Source organism: Musca autumnalis, unplaced genomic scaffold, assembly GCF_047663935.1.
Source record: "Musca autumnalis isolate F117 unplaced genomic scaffold, ASM4766393v1 scaffold_4, whole genome shotgun sequence".
NCBI classification, from domain to species: domain Eukaryota; kingdom Metazoa; phylum Arthropoda; class Insecta; order Diptera; family Muscidae; genus Musca; species Musca autumnalis.
The window spans coordinates 161,922,448-161,938,964 of record NW_027411977.1 but is presented as its reverse complement, the minus strand read 5'-3'; the positions used below and the strand labels follow the sequence as shown (position 1 = coordinate 161,938,964).

The 16,517-nt window shown below is 33.8% G+C and overlaps 1 protein-coding gene across 1 annotated transcript in view; it reads right to left on the bottom strand.

Moving 5' to 3' along the window:
• The window catches only part of Nca (neurocalcin homolog), a 782,213-nt gene that overhangs the window by 214,226 nt on the left and 551,470 nt on the right, over positions 1 to 16,517 (bottom strand). Inside the window, exon 3 of the mRNA XM_073981628.1 lies at positions 1,921 to 2,039. Within this exon, the coding sequence (XP_073837729.1) occupies positions 1,921 to 2,039 (119 nt within the window). The remainder of the gene's footprint in view (positions 1 to 1,920; positions 2,040 to 16,517) is intronic.

The window sequence follows — 16,517 nt, the reverse complement described above, 5'->3', positions numbered from 1 at the left end:
TTAAATTTTGATAGACTTGACGAGACACTCGGTAAAAACCCGACTAAACGCCGAACTGAATAACATCGCTGAAGATAGCGAAAATATATGGGATGATGTTGAAGAATACATCAACAACATAGCTAATAATATGTTAGGCACCACAACGTCTAATAGAGAAAAATCGTGGGTGACAGACGAAGTACGAGCTCTACGCAAAGAAAGAAGCAAATACAAAAACATAAACTACAAAAAATACTGGGAAATCAATCAGGATATTAAAATCGCAACTCGGGCTGCAAAAAATTCACAAATAAGAAAACAATGCCAGGAAATTGAAAGATTACAAATTCTCCACGACGATTTCAATCTCCATAAAAAATTGAAAGAGGCATCCGGGATATATTCCAGAAGATCTTCCACATTGCTCTTTGATGAAAACAATATAGCCCATTACGAAGTCTGATAAGAAAAAACTGTGGGAAAAATATACAAAAGCTCTATTTACGGACGAAAGTCGAACACAATTACAAAATACAGAAAATCAAAGCGGTTTAACGATAAGACCCATTACAGAGGAAGAATTATAATCAACAATAAAAACCATGAAAGATAAAAAAGTATCGGGCCCTGATGAAACAACCGCAGAAGTACTGAAACTAATAGAATGAAGAAATATACAACTAATATTGAGAATAACCCTCAAGACTGGCTGGAATCGACATTTGTAACCATACCTAAAAAAACAATGCGAATTTGTGCGGTGATTTTAGACAAATCAGCCTAATGAGCCACGCCCTAAAAATCTTTTTAAAAATAATACACAGACGAATATACCCATTATGCGAGATGCATATGGGTAACACACAATTTGGATTCAGAGAAGGCATGGGTATCCGAGAATCATTGCTTGGAGTTCACTTTCTAATACAAAAATGCCGCGAAGTTCAAAAGGACGTGTTTCTTTGCTTTGTGGACTACAAGAAGGCGTTTGATACCGTAAAACACGATAAGTTGACGGATATTTTAACCGATATTGACAGTAATGTACCAATGATAATAAATAACACACAAATAGAAAGAGTAAGCCCATATAAATATCTAGGAGTACAGATAAACGAACAGTTAGATATGCCAATCGAAATCAAATGTAGAACTGAAGCGGCGAAAAAACGCATTTTCAAAATATAAGAGAACGCTGACTAGGCACGATATAAGTCTATCAACAAAAATACGTTTTGTCAGATGCTACATATTTTCAGTATTATTATACTCTGCCGAAACCTGGACGCTAAAACTAGCAAATGAAAAACGAATTAATTGTTTTGAAATGTGGATTTATCGCCGTATCCTAAAAATTCGCTGGACAGACCGCGTTTCAAATGAAGAAGTGCTACGATGGATGAATGTCGAACGAGAAGTTATACGCAATATAAAAAGCCGAAAAACAACCTACTAAGGACATGTAATGCGTAATGAAAAATGTAAGCTTAAATGAAGAAGACCGAGAGGCAGAAAAGAAATATCGTGGATAAGAAACATCCAAGAATGGACGGGTCTACAAGACGAAAGAAGTCTCCTAAATGCCGCAAAGAATAGAAACCTCTCTATAATATAATAAATCATATATATAAGCATATTGAATTGTTAACAATGTAAAACATAATTGTATGATCGCTAACACCCGAATACGGGTTGGCAAATAAAGAAGAAGAAGAATAGCTTGGATTTCTATTGCATCTCTCTTCCATCCAATATTTTTTTATATTTTGTTTTGTTTATACTTCGATATCAAATTTGTATGCCTTTACATGTTTTTTAAAAGAAAAGAACAAATAAACGTGTTCACGTAAGCAGCACCCGTACTGGTATGTTCCTTCTGGTTTTTTCTATTTATTTCCTCCGCAATCAAACTATGCAAAAACATTTTGACTTTCTTACCTTGCTCGCATCACCATATGGAAAAAAATTTCCGTAAATTTTCTTAAATTCCTCAACAGATAAATGACCGCTGGGACAGTCTTTTAAAAATCCTTTGTACCATTCTTGTATTTCAGCATCTACAATATAAAAATAATTAACTTGCATAATTTATTTGAAACAACACACGGGAAATATATACTATGTTATGTAACCGTATTTTTCTAAATTATTATAGAAACCAAGTAAATGATAAACATTTGTGTCGCGGTATTAATTTTCTTTAAATTAGGTATGCAAAGATCAGGCCTTCTAAACGTTGTCAAAATTGATGTAAATGAACTTTTTTATTGTTTTATCTATTATATAAAACTCAAATGACGTTCGTACGTGAATCAAAAACTCAACCAATTTACAACCGATTTGTTTCCCGTTTGTCTTAAAATGTTCGTATTTATCCAAGGAAGGATCTGACGTATTTTATTTTTGAGATATCGCGAAAAATACGCGAATATTTGCAAAAATATTTTTTGAAGAAAGATTGTCAGTGAATATTGTCTTAAAATTTTCGTATTTATCCTAGGAAAGATCTGACGTACTTTATTTTTGAGAGATCGCGAAAAATCCGCGAAAATCTGCAAAAATATATTTTGAAGAAAGATTGTCAGAGTATATTGTCTCAAAATGTTTGTACGTATCCAAGGAAGGATCTGATATATTTTATTTTTAAGATACCGCGAAAAACCCGCGAAAATTTGCAAAAATATATTTTGAAGAAAGATTTTCAGAAAATTGAACGTAACATTGCCTACATAAATCTTTGAAATTTCACATTGATCTGGAGATATATCGTCGGGATCGGAGGTATCTCCAAAAAATTTAAAAGTTGTATGCGGATATCTACGAACACGAACGGTAAAAGATTTAGTCTCCAAAAATTGGATGTGTGACGTAAAATAATTTAGGAATAAGAATGCCAAATTATATTAAAATCGGCTCAGATCTCGAGATAGCTCCCGTATATATTTTCGGCCGATTTGATGCATCAAACACGCTATGTATGTTGCAATTTCAATGAGACTTGGAATGTGTGACAGAATTTGGTGTAGAAATAAGTATGCCAAATTGTAATGAAATCGGTTCAGATTTGGTTATAGCTCCCATATATATTTTCGGTCGATTTCAAGTATGGCAAAGGTTTTGCAAGAATGTGCAATTGTCGTATGGGATGAATGAATGAATGGCTCACAAAAAATCATTGAAAGCTTTTGACAGAACCATGAAGGATTTGAAAACAAATCAGCAATTATTCGGTGGTGTCTTGGTATTGCTAGCAGGGGATTTTAGACAAACTCTACCTGTTATTCCTCGATCCACTGCTGCCGATGAGTTGAATGCGTCTTTAAAATCTTTAATTTTGTGGAAATATGTCAGAAAATTTACACTAACTACAAATTTGCGCGTTCAATTGCAAACCGATCTATCCGCTGATGAATTTTCTAAGCAACTTCTAAAAATTGGAGACGGAAAAATGCAGATAGATAAAGAAAGTGGACTAATTACCCTACCAACTGATTTTTGTCGAATCACTCAATCAAAACAAGAGCTGATTAAAAAGGTTTTTCCACGCATTACAGAACAATATAAAAATCATCGTTGGTTGAGCGATTGAGCCATATTAGCCGCAAAAATAAAGATGTTATTGAAATTAATGAAGCGGTTTTGAAGGAGATACCAGGCCAATTATTCACATTTAAATCAGTGGACACCATTATGAATGAATATGAGGTGGTCAATTATCCCATAGAATTTTTAAATTCACTAGATCTATCAGGACTCCCACCTCACAATCTACAATTGAAAGTTGGAGCACCTATTATTATGTTACGAAATCTCAATCAGCCAAAATTGTGTAATGGTACAAGACTTGCAGTAGAGAAATTAATGACCAATGTTATCGAAGCAACTATTTTGAATGGAAAATTTAAAGGTGAAGACGTCTTAATTCCACGGATTCCAATAATACCAACAGACATGGCTTTTTGAATTAAAACGTTTGCAGTTCCCGATTCGACTTGCCTTTGCTATGACCATCAACAAATCACAAGGATTTTTTTCACATGGACAATTGTATGTAGCCTATTCACGTGTTGGGAAACCTTCCGATTTGTTTGTGTACGCACCTAATGGAAAAACCAAGAATGTTGTTTACCAAAGAGCATTGCAATAAATTAATTTAAGAGAAAAACCACTTTGGTGTTTTTTGTAGGTTTTCATACCCCTATCCGATATAAAGTTTCAGACTTGGTGTCTAGCGAAGCAGACGGGGTCGGCTAGTTAAATATATGGGTTACATAAATTTGTATATGAAGAGATGGTTTATTAAACATTTTTATTAATTTTTTTATGTATTTCATTATATTTTTTGCATTTCATGATAGATTTGAATTTACGAAGATATATGTATATACAGTCCGGTTCATCTGAATATAACCAACCAATATTGCCTATGAATACCGTTATGTCTAACGAAGTGGAAATTATATTTTTGTGGACATGTAGAGTATATTGTAGACAAAAATAGTACCTAATACGGCTCGTACATTGAGTGGTGCTACTTTGGAGTTGGTTGTTAAAAGCCGACAAGATACTCCGTTGGAGTCACAAACACGTACGTAAAAGCAGCAACCATAGGTTCGCATCGAGACATCTGAGTATCCATTAATTTGGATTCCAGAGGAAGTGGTCGTGCTTACGAATCTTGGGATTTGAATCGTATCTAACTTTGAAGGATTAAATTTGAAATTTTCCCACGATCAATTCAACGGCATAGGAATTTATTCATCCCAGTCTAATTTATTAATCCAAAGTTCTTGCAAGAGCATATTGGCTTAAGTAATAATTGGGCACAGAAGACCGATGGGATCAAACAATCGTCATGATATCGACAAAACGGGTCTTTCAGTAGTCTTCATATCTTGAAAGCCTCCCTCAATATAAAAATTAAATGCATCATTCTATAGAGCCCAATGAGTGCCTAATACTCTTGCAGTTTCAGCATCAGAATGTAATAACTTTTCACTGCAACTCGATTCATTAAAGTCAGGATGATTTGAGAAACATTTGGTCAATTTGAATCCTGCTGAACTGAGAATGGTAGTCACTTAGTCAAGAATTGTGATCGGACTATTCAAATCAGCAGCACCTGTCAATAAATCATCAACATAAAAATCGTTGTGTATAATTTCAGCCCAAATTCGCAAAGTCTCTTTGGATAAATCGCTTAAATGGCTAAGACAACGTATTGTCAAAATGGCGCAGAATTTGTGCCATATGTGACCGTTTTTAATATGAAAATTTGTAACGGATCACTATAGTTTGCTCTCCAAAGGATTAAATGAATATCTCTAACTTTCCTGTCAAGTAAAACTTGACGGTATATTTTCTCAATGTCTGCAGTAATTACATATTTATGTAGACGGAAAAAAAGTAGAGTAGAGTACAACTCATCCGGAATAGTTGGACCAACCATCGGGAGATCGTTGAGCGAAACATGTGATGATGTTTTGGTCGAAGCAATCAAAACCACGCGAGGTCTCGTAGTTGTACTTTGCGGTCGCAAAAACACATTGATGGGGAATGAAATAATGTGGAGTATGTTCCTCACATTTAGTTTGATCATCAGATCAAATCTTTAACGATTTATATGGAATCTCCCTCAACTCCCAGAATTTTCTAACAATTGCATAAATCGTTTCTTCATTCCCTATTGAGCTATTTATATGGCATAAGACTGGAAGCCTCGGATGTGGTTTGATATAGGCCAGTTAAATTTTATCTGGCACCTTCACGTTTTACCTTAAGTCTCTGTACCAGGTCCTCAGTAATCAAATTATGTTGAGAACCGGAATCTAAAAGAACTCTAGCCAAAATGTATTTCCCAGAACAACTTCTCACTTGAACTAGTGCTGTGGACAAAATTACGCTTTCACTCGCGTTTGTAATCTTCTTGTTATCACCAATTGACAACAAAAAATCAAAAATGGCTGAAACAGTGCACATCGTGTTTCTCAAAGCAGAGCCAAAGGTTTGGTGATCTCCGTATCAAAAAGCTTAGCAATATTATCAAAGGAATCATTGTCATAAACTTAATTAATCTGCCTAATGCTTTGGGTGAATTTTCTTCCGAAAGCTGTGATAGTGCCAAGTGCTTCATCCGACAAACATGAAATTATGTATATGGTTAAACTTTTCTATATCTGTTAATGTCGGAACAGTGTGAACTAGGTTTTAAAACAGACTTATAAACTTTTTGTATTCCGAATATTTTCCGCTGAATTTGGGAAGTTTCATATTTGGCAATCTAGGTGGATGCGATTGAGCAGAAAAATATAGTCTCATTAATTTGGATTCCGGAGGAAGTGGTCGTGCTTACGAATCTTGGGATTTGAATCGTATCTAACTTTGAAGGATTAAATTTGAAATTTTCCCACGATCAATTCAACGGCATAGGAATTTATTCATCCCAGTCTAATTTATTAATCCAAAGTTCTTGCAAGAGCATATTGGCTTAAGTAATAATTGGGCACAGAAGACCGATGGGATCAAACAATCGTCATGATATCGACAAAACGGGTCTTTCAGTAGTCTTCATATCTTGAAAGCCTCCCTCAATATAAAAATTAAATGCATCATTCTATAGAGCCCAATGAGTGCCTAATACCCTTGCAGTTTCAGCATCAGAATGTAATAACTTTTCACTGCAACTCGATTCATTAAAGTCAGGATGATTTGAGAAACATTTGGTCAATTTGAATCCTGCTGAACTGAGAATGGTAGTCACTTAGTCAAGAATTGTGATCGGACTATTCAAATCAGCAGCACCTGTCAATAAATCATCAACATAAAAATCGTTGTGTATAATTTCAGCCCAAATTCGCAAAGTCTCTTTGGATAAATCGCTTAAATGGCTAAGACAACGTATTGTCAAAATGGCGCAGAATTTGTGCCATATGTGACCGTTTTTAATATGAAAATTTGTAACGGATCACTATAGTTTGCTCTCCAAAGGATTAAATGAATATCTCTAACTTTCCTGTCAAGTAAAACTTGACGGTATATTTTCTCAATGTCTGCAGTAATTACATATTTATGTAGACGGAAAAAAAGTAGAGTAGAGTACAACTCATCCGGAATAGTTGGACCAACCATCGGGAGATCGTTGAGCGAAACATGTGATGATGTTTTGGTCGAATCAATCAAAACCACGCGAGGTCTCGTAGTTGTACTTTGCGGTCGCAAAAACACATTGATGGGGAATGAAATAATGTGGAGTATGTTCCTCACATTTAGTTTGATCATCAGATCAAATCTTTAACGATTTATATGGAATCTCCCTCAACTCCCAGAATTTTCTAACAATTGCATAAATCGTTTCTTCATTCCCTATTGAGCTATTTATATGGCATAAGACTGGAAGCCTCGGATGTGGTTTGATATAGGCCAGTTAAATTTTATCTGGCACCTTCACGTTTTACCTTAAGTCTCTGTACCAGGTCCTCAGTAATCAAATTATGTTGAGAACCGGAATCTAAAAGAACTCTAGCCAAAATGTATTTCCCAGAACAACTTCTCACTTGAACTAGTGCTGTGGACAAAATTACGCTTTCACTCGCGTTTGTAATCTTCTTGTTATCACCAATTGACAACAAAAAATCAAAAATGGCAGAAACAGTGCACATCGTGTTTCTCAAAGCAGAGCCAAAGGTTTGGTGATCTCCGTATCAAAAAGCTTAGCAATATTATCAAAGGAATCATTGTCATAAACTTAATTAATCTGCCTAATGCTTTGGGTGAATTTTCTTCCGAAATCTGGAAAGCTGTGATAGTGCCAAGTGCTTCATCCGACAAACATGAAATTATGTATATGGTTAAACTTTTCTATATCTGTTAATGTCGGAACAGTGTGAACTAGGTTTTAAAACAGACTTATAAACTTTTTGTATTCCGAATATTTTCCGCTGAATTTGGGAAGTTTCATATTTGGCAATCTAGGTGGATGCGATTGAGCAGAAAAATATAGTCTCAGTCATACATAAGTCCTCAAGTTCACCACGCCCTTCATTATTATCATTATCGGGATCTAGAATATCTAGTTTGGATTGTAAATGCATTGCCTTATCAATATATTTGTTTAAAATGTCTAATCGACATTCTAATTCAAATGACTTGAAAGAAATTTTATTTTCTCAGAAAGAAGTGTTAATTCATGAAATATTTCTTATTATTTTTTCCTGCTGTTGCTTTATATTTGCTATTCCCATATCAGGATTATTTTGGTGTGTTTAGCTTCAGCCGTTTTGATATAAATCAACTCTACACACTTTTATATTTATTAGACGTACAGTGACTGCCACTGAAAATGATGCAATCTGAAATAAAAAATTTAAACGTTGATAACTTTGAAACGAGTTAAGTTTTTTTTAACAATTCTAAAAAAATTTTGTAGGATGAAAAGTTGTCTTCAAGATGGCATACAAAAATATTCCGTTTACATTACCTCTATACTCAAATTTTACGGGAAAACAAAAAATGTAAATTTTTATAGTGAGCATTAAAAATTATGCACAACAATAATCGATTAATAATTACTAAGTTTTTGGCTTTTTATGCAATTTTATAGATCAGAATGGTGGAATAATTCGTTTCCTATCATCTTCAGTAGTTTTGTGATTGATTCCGATAGAAAATTGATGTTCCTGACGTAATTTTGGAATGATTGTAATTAATGTCCCTTTGTAGGCAATTTGGCTAGAAATTTCTAGTTTTTAAAATTATTTTCCAACAAATGACAATGCAAATTCATTACAGGTTATGTACAGAGTACGTACAATCAATTTAATGATTTATGGAAAGTCCTGTATCAGGCAGGCTTGCCCCATATTAGACTAGTCTTTAACGGCATTACTCTGATAGAGGAAAAAATCGGGGCATAAAACAAAAGTTTTCGCACTTTTCTTTGAAAATAGTTTTTAGAAACATTTTTAGCAATGTCCAGGGGCTGGATTCTTGTTCTATGAAAATTTGAAATGAAAAATATTTCCTTTATAATTTTTTTCATTTGACAGTTTTCTCCTTTAAAAAAGTTTTCATTTCACATTTTCATAGAAACAGAATTGAGCCCCTGATCATGTTAGCTTTTATAAAAACAAAAATTTGGTTTGATATGGCCAGTTAAATTTAATCTGGCACCTTCACGTTTTACCTTAAGTCTCTGTACCAGGTCCTCAGTAATCAAATTATGTTGAGAACCGGAATCTATAAGAACTCTAGCCAAAATGTATTTCCCAGAACATCTTCTCACTTTAACTAGTGCTGTGGACAAAATTACGCTTTCACTCCATGCCAAATGGTTGACCGTAACACTGGAAGTAGAGGGTTGCGCTTGATACATATTTGAATTTGGGTTATCTGAAGCATACCGATGCAGTAAGATATGGTGTGCATCACTGCATACTCTACACTTCACTTGCATGGTCACAGTGTGATCTTTTTTCAAACAATAAATACAAGCAGGGACGACTTTAATATTTTTCTTCGTTGGAGAAGCGGTACAGTTGTAAAATACGTTCAATTTGTTTCTTCATGCTGCAAAGATCTACCAGCCTTCTTAGGCTGGTTTTCAACTTTAGGTTTATTAAATTGCACCAGAAGATTCTTCAGCAGAATGTGTTGTTATCTTTTATTTAAAGCAGCCTCGCAATCAAACCACATCGGGAGCTTTTCAAAGTCAAGCTGTTCTTCCCACTGGATTTAGTGATCGGACCGACCTTTGACATAACAAAGTAGATTAAAATTGCGTTTGTAATCTTCTTGTTATCACCAATTGACAACAAAAACTCAAAAATGGCAGAAACAGTGCCAATCATGCTTCTCAAAGCAGAAGCCGAAGGTTTGGTGATCTCCGTATATTATGTATATAGTTAAACTTTTCAATGTCTAATGTCGGATCAGTGTGAACTAGGTTTTTAAACAGACTTATAAACTTTTTGTATTCCGAATATTTTCCGCTGAATTTGGGAAGTTTCATATTTGGCAATCTAGTTGGATGCGATTGAGCACAAAAAGACAGTCTCAGTCATACATAAGTCCTCAAGTTCACCACGATCTTCATTATTATCATTATCGGGATCTAGAATATCTAGTTTGGATGGTAAATGCATTGCCTTATCAATATATTTGTTTAAAATGTCTAATCGACATTCTAATTCAAATGACTTGAAAGAAATTTTATTTTCTCAGAAAGAAGTGTTAATTCTTGAAATATTTCTTATTATTTTTTCCTGCTGTTGCTTTATATTTGCTATTCCCATATCAGGATTATTTTGGTGTGTTTAGCACCAGCCGTTTTGATATAAATCAACTCTACACACTTTTATATTTATTAGAGGCACAGTGACTGTAACTGAAAATGATGCAAACTGAAATAAAAAATGCAAACCTTGATAACTTTGAAACAAGTTAGGTTTTTTAACAATTCTAAAAACATTTTTGTATCAGGATTATTTTGGTGTGTTTAGCACCAGCCGTTTTGATTTAAATCAACTCTACACACTTTTATATTTATTAGAGGTACAGTGACTGCCACTGAAAATGATGCAATCTGAAATAAAAAATGTAAACGTTGATAACTTTGAAACGAGTTAAGTTTTTTTAACAATTTAAAAAAAAGTTTTGTAGGCTGAAAAGTTGTCTTCAAGATGGCATACAAAAATATACCTTTTATAGTACCGTTATACTCAAATTTTACGGGAAAACAAAAAATGTCAATTTTTATTGTGAGCATTAAAAATTATGCACCACAATAATCGATTAATAATTACTAAGTTTTTGGTTTTTTATGCAATTTTAGAGATCAGAATGGTGGAATAATTCGTTTTCTATCGTCTTCAGTAGTTTTGTGATTGATTCCGATAGAAAAAATGATGTTCCTGACGTAATTTTGGCATGATTGTAATTAATGATGTTCCTGACGTAATTTTGGCATGATTGTAATCAATGTCTCTTTGTAGGCAATTTGGCTAGAAATTTCTAGTTTTTAAAATTATTTTCCAACAAATGACAATGCAAATTCATTACAGGTTATGTACAGAGTACGTACAAACAATTTAATGATTATTTAATGATTTAATGCAAAGATCTACCAGCCTTCTTAGGCTGGTTTTCAACTTTAGGTTTATTAAATTGCACCAGAAGATTCTTCAGCAGAATGTGTTGTTATCTTTTATTTAAAGCAGCCTCGCAATCAAACCACATCGGGAGCTTTTTAAAGTCAAGCTGTTCTTCCCACTGGATTTAGTGATCGGACCGACCTTTGACATAACAAAGTAGATTAAAATTGCGTTTGTAATCTTCTTGTTATCACCAATTGACAACAAAAACTCAAAAATGGCAGAAACAGTGCCAATCATGCTTCTCAAAGCAGAAGCCGAAGGTTTGGTGATCTCCGTATATTATGTATATAGTTAAACTTTTCTATGTCTAATGTCGGATCAGTGTGAACTAGGTTTTTAAACAGACTTATAAACTTTTTGTATTCCGAATATTTTCCGCTGAATTTGGGAAGTTTCATATTTGGCAATCTAGTTGGATGCGATTGAGCACAAAAAGACAGTCTCAGTCATACATAAGTCCTCAAGTTCACCACGATCTTCATTATTATCATTATCGGGATCTAGAATATCTAGTTTGGATGGTAAATGCATTGCCTTATCAATATATTTGTTTAAAATGTCTAATCGACATTCTAATTCAAATGACTTGAAAGAAATTTTATTTTCTCAGAAAGAAGTGTTAATTCTTGAAATATTTCTTATTATTTTTTCCTGCTGTTGCTTTATATTTGCTATTCCCATATCAGGATTATTTTGGTGTGTTTAGCACCAGCCGTTTTGATATAAATCAACTCTACACACTTTTATATTTATTAGAGGCACAGTGACTGTAACTGAAAATGATGCAAACTGAAATAAAAAATGCAAACCTTGATAACTTTGAAACAAGTTAGGTTTTTTAACAATTCTAAAAACATTTTTGTATCAGGATTATTTTGGTGTGTTTAGCACCAGCCGTTTTGATTTAAATCAACTCTACACACTTTTATATTTATTAGAGGTACAGTGACTGCCACTGAAAATGATGCAATCTGAAATAAAAAATGTAAACGTTGATAACTTTGAAACGAGTTAAGTTTTTTTAACAATTTAAAAAAAAGTTTTGTAGGCTGAAAAGTTGTCTTCAAGATGGCATACAAAAATATACCTTTTATAGTACCGTTATACTCAAATTTTACGGGAAAACAAAAAATGTCAATTTTTATTGTGAGCATTAAAAATTATGCACCACAATAATCGATTAATAATTACTAAGTTTTTGGTTTTTTATGCAATTTTAGAGATCAGAATGGTGGAATAATTCGTTTTCTATCGTCTTCAGTAGTTTTGTGATTGATTCCGATAGAAAAAATGATGTTCCTGACGTAATTTTGGCATGATTGTAATTAATGATGTTCCTGACGTAATTTTGGCATGATTGTAATTAATGTCTCTTTGTAGGCAATTTGGCTAGAAATTTCTAGTTTTTAAAATTATTTTCCAACAAATGACAATGCAAATTCATTACAGGTTATGTACAGAGTACGTACAAACAATTTAATGATTTATGGAAAGTCCTGTATCAGGCAGGCTTGCCCCATATTAGACTAGTCTTTAACGGCATTACTCTGATAGAGGAAAAATCGTGGCATAAAACAAAAGTTTTCGCACTTTTCTTTGAAAATAGTTTTTAGAAACATTTTTAGCAATGTCCTGATCAAGTTAGCTTTTATAAAAACAAAAATTTTAACACCCATTGTTGCTATTCATGGCTTTACGCCTTCATGTAGCCCCCATAGAACGGTACCTCCCGATTTCCGATATTTTGAAGGCTGTGCCCTAATATTTCTCCGAAATTGCTGCAATTTGGTATACAGTCCTTATTTGAGGTATAAAACTTTCCATATGAAATATGTCTGTAACGATACACGCCTTCATATACATAGCCCCCATAGAACGGTACCTCCCGATTTTCGGCATTTTGCAGTTTGTGGCCACAACAACAAACCGAAATGGCTGAGATTTGGTATTTAGTCTACGATATAGCCCCCATAGAACGGTACCTCACGATTTTCGTTATTGTGAAAGATGTGACGTCAATATCCCACCGAAATGACAGACATTGGTTTTTTAGTCTTTCATTGGGGATATAAAATGTTCCAGAAAAGAATTATCAGTAAAGTACACGTCTTCCTATATCCCGCATAGAAGCGTACTTCTTGATTAGAAATATCGGAAATTTGGTATTTAGTCCTCTTTGAGTCTAAACATTTACGCCAGACATTTGTCGGTATAGATGGACGTTTTGATATAGCCCCATAGAACGGTACCTCCCCAATTCCGGTATTTTGAAGGTTAGCGACATTGTGTTACCGAAATGGCTGAAAGTTGGTATTAAGTCTTCTTCATAAACGAAAGGAAAGAAATGTTTCATTTAAATACCACTAGATCGATATTAGCAACAACAACATTGTAAGTCTATGGTTATGTTTATCATAACCAGCAGAGATATTTATGATGTTGTTGTTGTTCAAAAGGAATGGAGGAGAGAAAAAAATATAAATTTTGGAATATAAAACAATAAGTGCATATGGTTAAATCTTTATATATAAAACTCAATTGTCGTTTGTTGGTAATTGAATCAGTTGAAAACGGCTGGAGCGATTTGGATAATTTTTTGTGGAAATGTTAGTCATAGTCCAGTTTAGGTTTTTTGCAAAGAAAAATTGGCCACGCCCACTTTTATAAATATGTTATATCTACGAAACTACTCAACAGATTTTCCTGAAATTTTCAGGGAACGTAGAGTGATGGCCCCCTGTTGAAATAGGCTACACATTTGGTTGAATTTCGGATCGAGCGGGGTACCTCCCCTATGCCCTATTTTTGTAAAAATGCAATATTTGCAACAATTACAAATGTATCGCTTTGAAAATTAATTTCCGAGTCAATGGCGATTGTGTCTCCTACCATACTTATTTGGGGCATTAAGACTGGACAACGCCCACTTTTTTAAATATGTTATATCTACGAAACTACTGAATCGATTTTCCTGAAACTTTCAGCGTATGTACAGGGTTAGTCCCCGATAAAAATAGGTTACATATTTTTTGACTTTCGGATCGGGCGGGTACTTCCCCTATGCCCTATTTTTGTAAAAATGCAATATTTGCAACAAATACGAATGTATCGGTTTCGGAATTTATTTAAGAGTCAATGGCGATTGTGGCTCCAACCTTACGTACTTATTTTGGGACTTAAGATTCGACCACGCTCACTTTCTAATTAGGTTATATCTACAAAACTACTGAAGGGATTTTCAAGGAAATCGCGATTTGTCTAAACTTTTCTTTAAAAAATCAGTTGAGAACGGCTGGACCGATTTCGATATTTTTTTATGCAAAGAAAATGTACGCCCACTTTTTTCAATTTTAAATTTTTATCATTTCTACAAAAACTACTGAACCCAATTTCCTGAAATTGCCATGGAATGTACAAGGATGGCCCCTGCTTAAAATAGGCTACAAATTCAGTTGAATTTCGGAAGGGCGGGGTACTTCCCCTATACCCAACTTTTTTAAAAATGTTATATTTACAATAATTACGAATGTGTTTATTTCGGAAGACCTTACCCACTTTTTTAGGATCCAATGACTTGACCACACCGACTTTTTAAAATATGTTACATCTACAAAACTACTGAACCGATTTTCCTGAAAATGTCAGGGAATGTACGGGCATATTTTCTTGAATTTTGAAGGGGGCATATTTGAAAAAAACGCCTTACCTTTATGAATAAAAATCAAATGCTGTCATAACCCAACTTCGGTTTTTTGAAAAAAAAGTTTACCACGCCCCCCGAAAACAGGTTACATATTTTATTGAATTCCAGAGGGAGCGGGGTACCTCCCTATGCGATATTTTTAAAAAACGTTATATTTTCAAAAATTATGCATGTATCGGATTAAAAATTTCTGTTAAACGCTATTTATAAGCCAAATAAAAGTATGATTATATCGGTTTCAGCATACATTTTGGTAGGCAATGAAGTTGTGTGCACCCTAGATACATATTTGGAGCCAAAATACCGGACCAGGCCTACTTTTTTTAATATGTTATATCTTGAAAACTGATGACCACGCCCACTCTTTTCAAAACATTATTTTTCCAAAACTACTGAACCTAATATAAAGAAAATATTCAGGAATGTCCCGTGGTCCAAAATGCTATATATTTGTAGACGAATTTCGGGGCCTATTATTTTATAATCGCTATATTTGCTAAACTTATGAGTGCATCGGGTTGCAAATTAGTTTTCGAGACAACGATCGATCAAGAAAAACTATATATTTACAAATTTACTTGAATGGTGAGGTTCAACGGTCCATCAGCCATGAAAAGTCTCAATAAGCGGGAGAATTCGATTTAACCACTTTTTAACCTTTAAAATTAGATCGATTTAGGATAAAGACAGGGACATGGACAATAATAAATCCTAAAAAGCATAAATTGGCGAAAAATCCGACAAAGTCCGAAAGAGAAAAGAAAGGTTACAGACAAAAAATCCTTCTCGGTTTGACAATAGACCGAAGAAGTGAGGTAGAAAATACCTATTTTTGAATTTTCAAGCATAAAGTCGATAAAAAGTTGTCATTAAAACTCATTACGACGGGCCAGCAACGCGGACCGGGGTCTGCTAGTTTATAATAATATTAAATGAATATTGTTATTAAATATATTTTACTACGTTATCAAAAACGGTTTAATGTCGATGGACATTAATCAGAATGGTCCCTCCCCAATTTCGGTATTTTGTAGGTTAGCGATATTGTTTTACCGAAATTGCTGAAAGTTGGAATTAAGTCTTCTTCACAAATGAAAGGAAACAATTGTTCCACTTTACTTAAATACCACTTTTGGTAGAGGTTATAACAAGTTCGGCCCGGCCGAACTTAAAGCCGTTCTTACTTGTTTCTCTTTTATTTTCAGAAACTTTGAAATTTTTGTTTTGTAAAGACTTAACAAACCGACCGAAACTTTTTAATCCCGGGTTTCGGTGAGTAACAATTATAAAATTGAAGCGGATTTACTTTTATTTCAATGAACTATTTTACTTTTACTTTATTTTATCTGTTAAATTTTTTACTTATGTACATGGTTTAATAAGAAAGGTTAGCCAAAGCTTTATGGCAATTTAAATTTTTTCATTCGAGTATGCCTAAAACTTCAGAACAATATAAACAAACTGTGTATGTGTCTGTGGTGTTTGAATAATATGCCAAACAATTTTAAAAACAATCGAATTCAATGATTTTTAAAATTGTTTATAGACCATTTGTATGGAAGAAATTGGTGAGATTTGCATTGAAACAATCAGTTTATCATATTCACAACTCCACATAATCGTGAAAACTTAACTCTTCATTCATTTTTCGCGTTTTTTATAAAATGCTCAAAAAATGTATT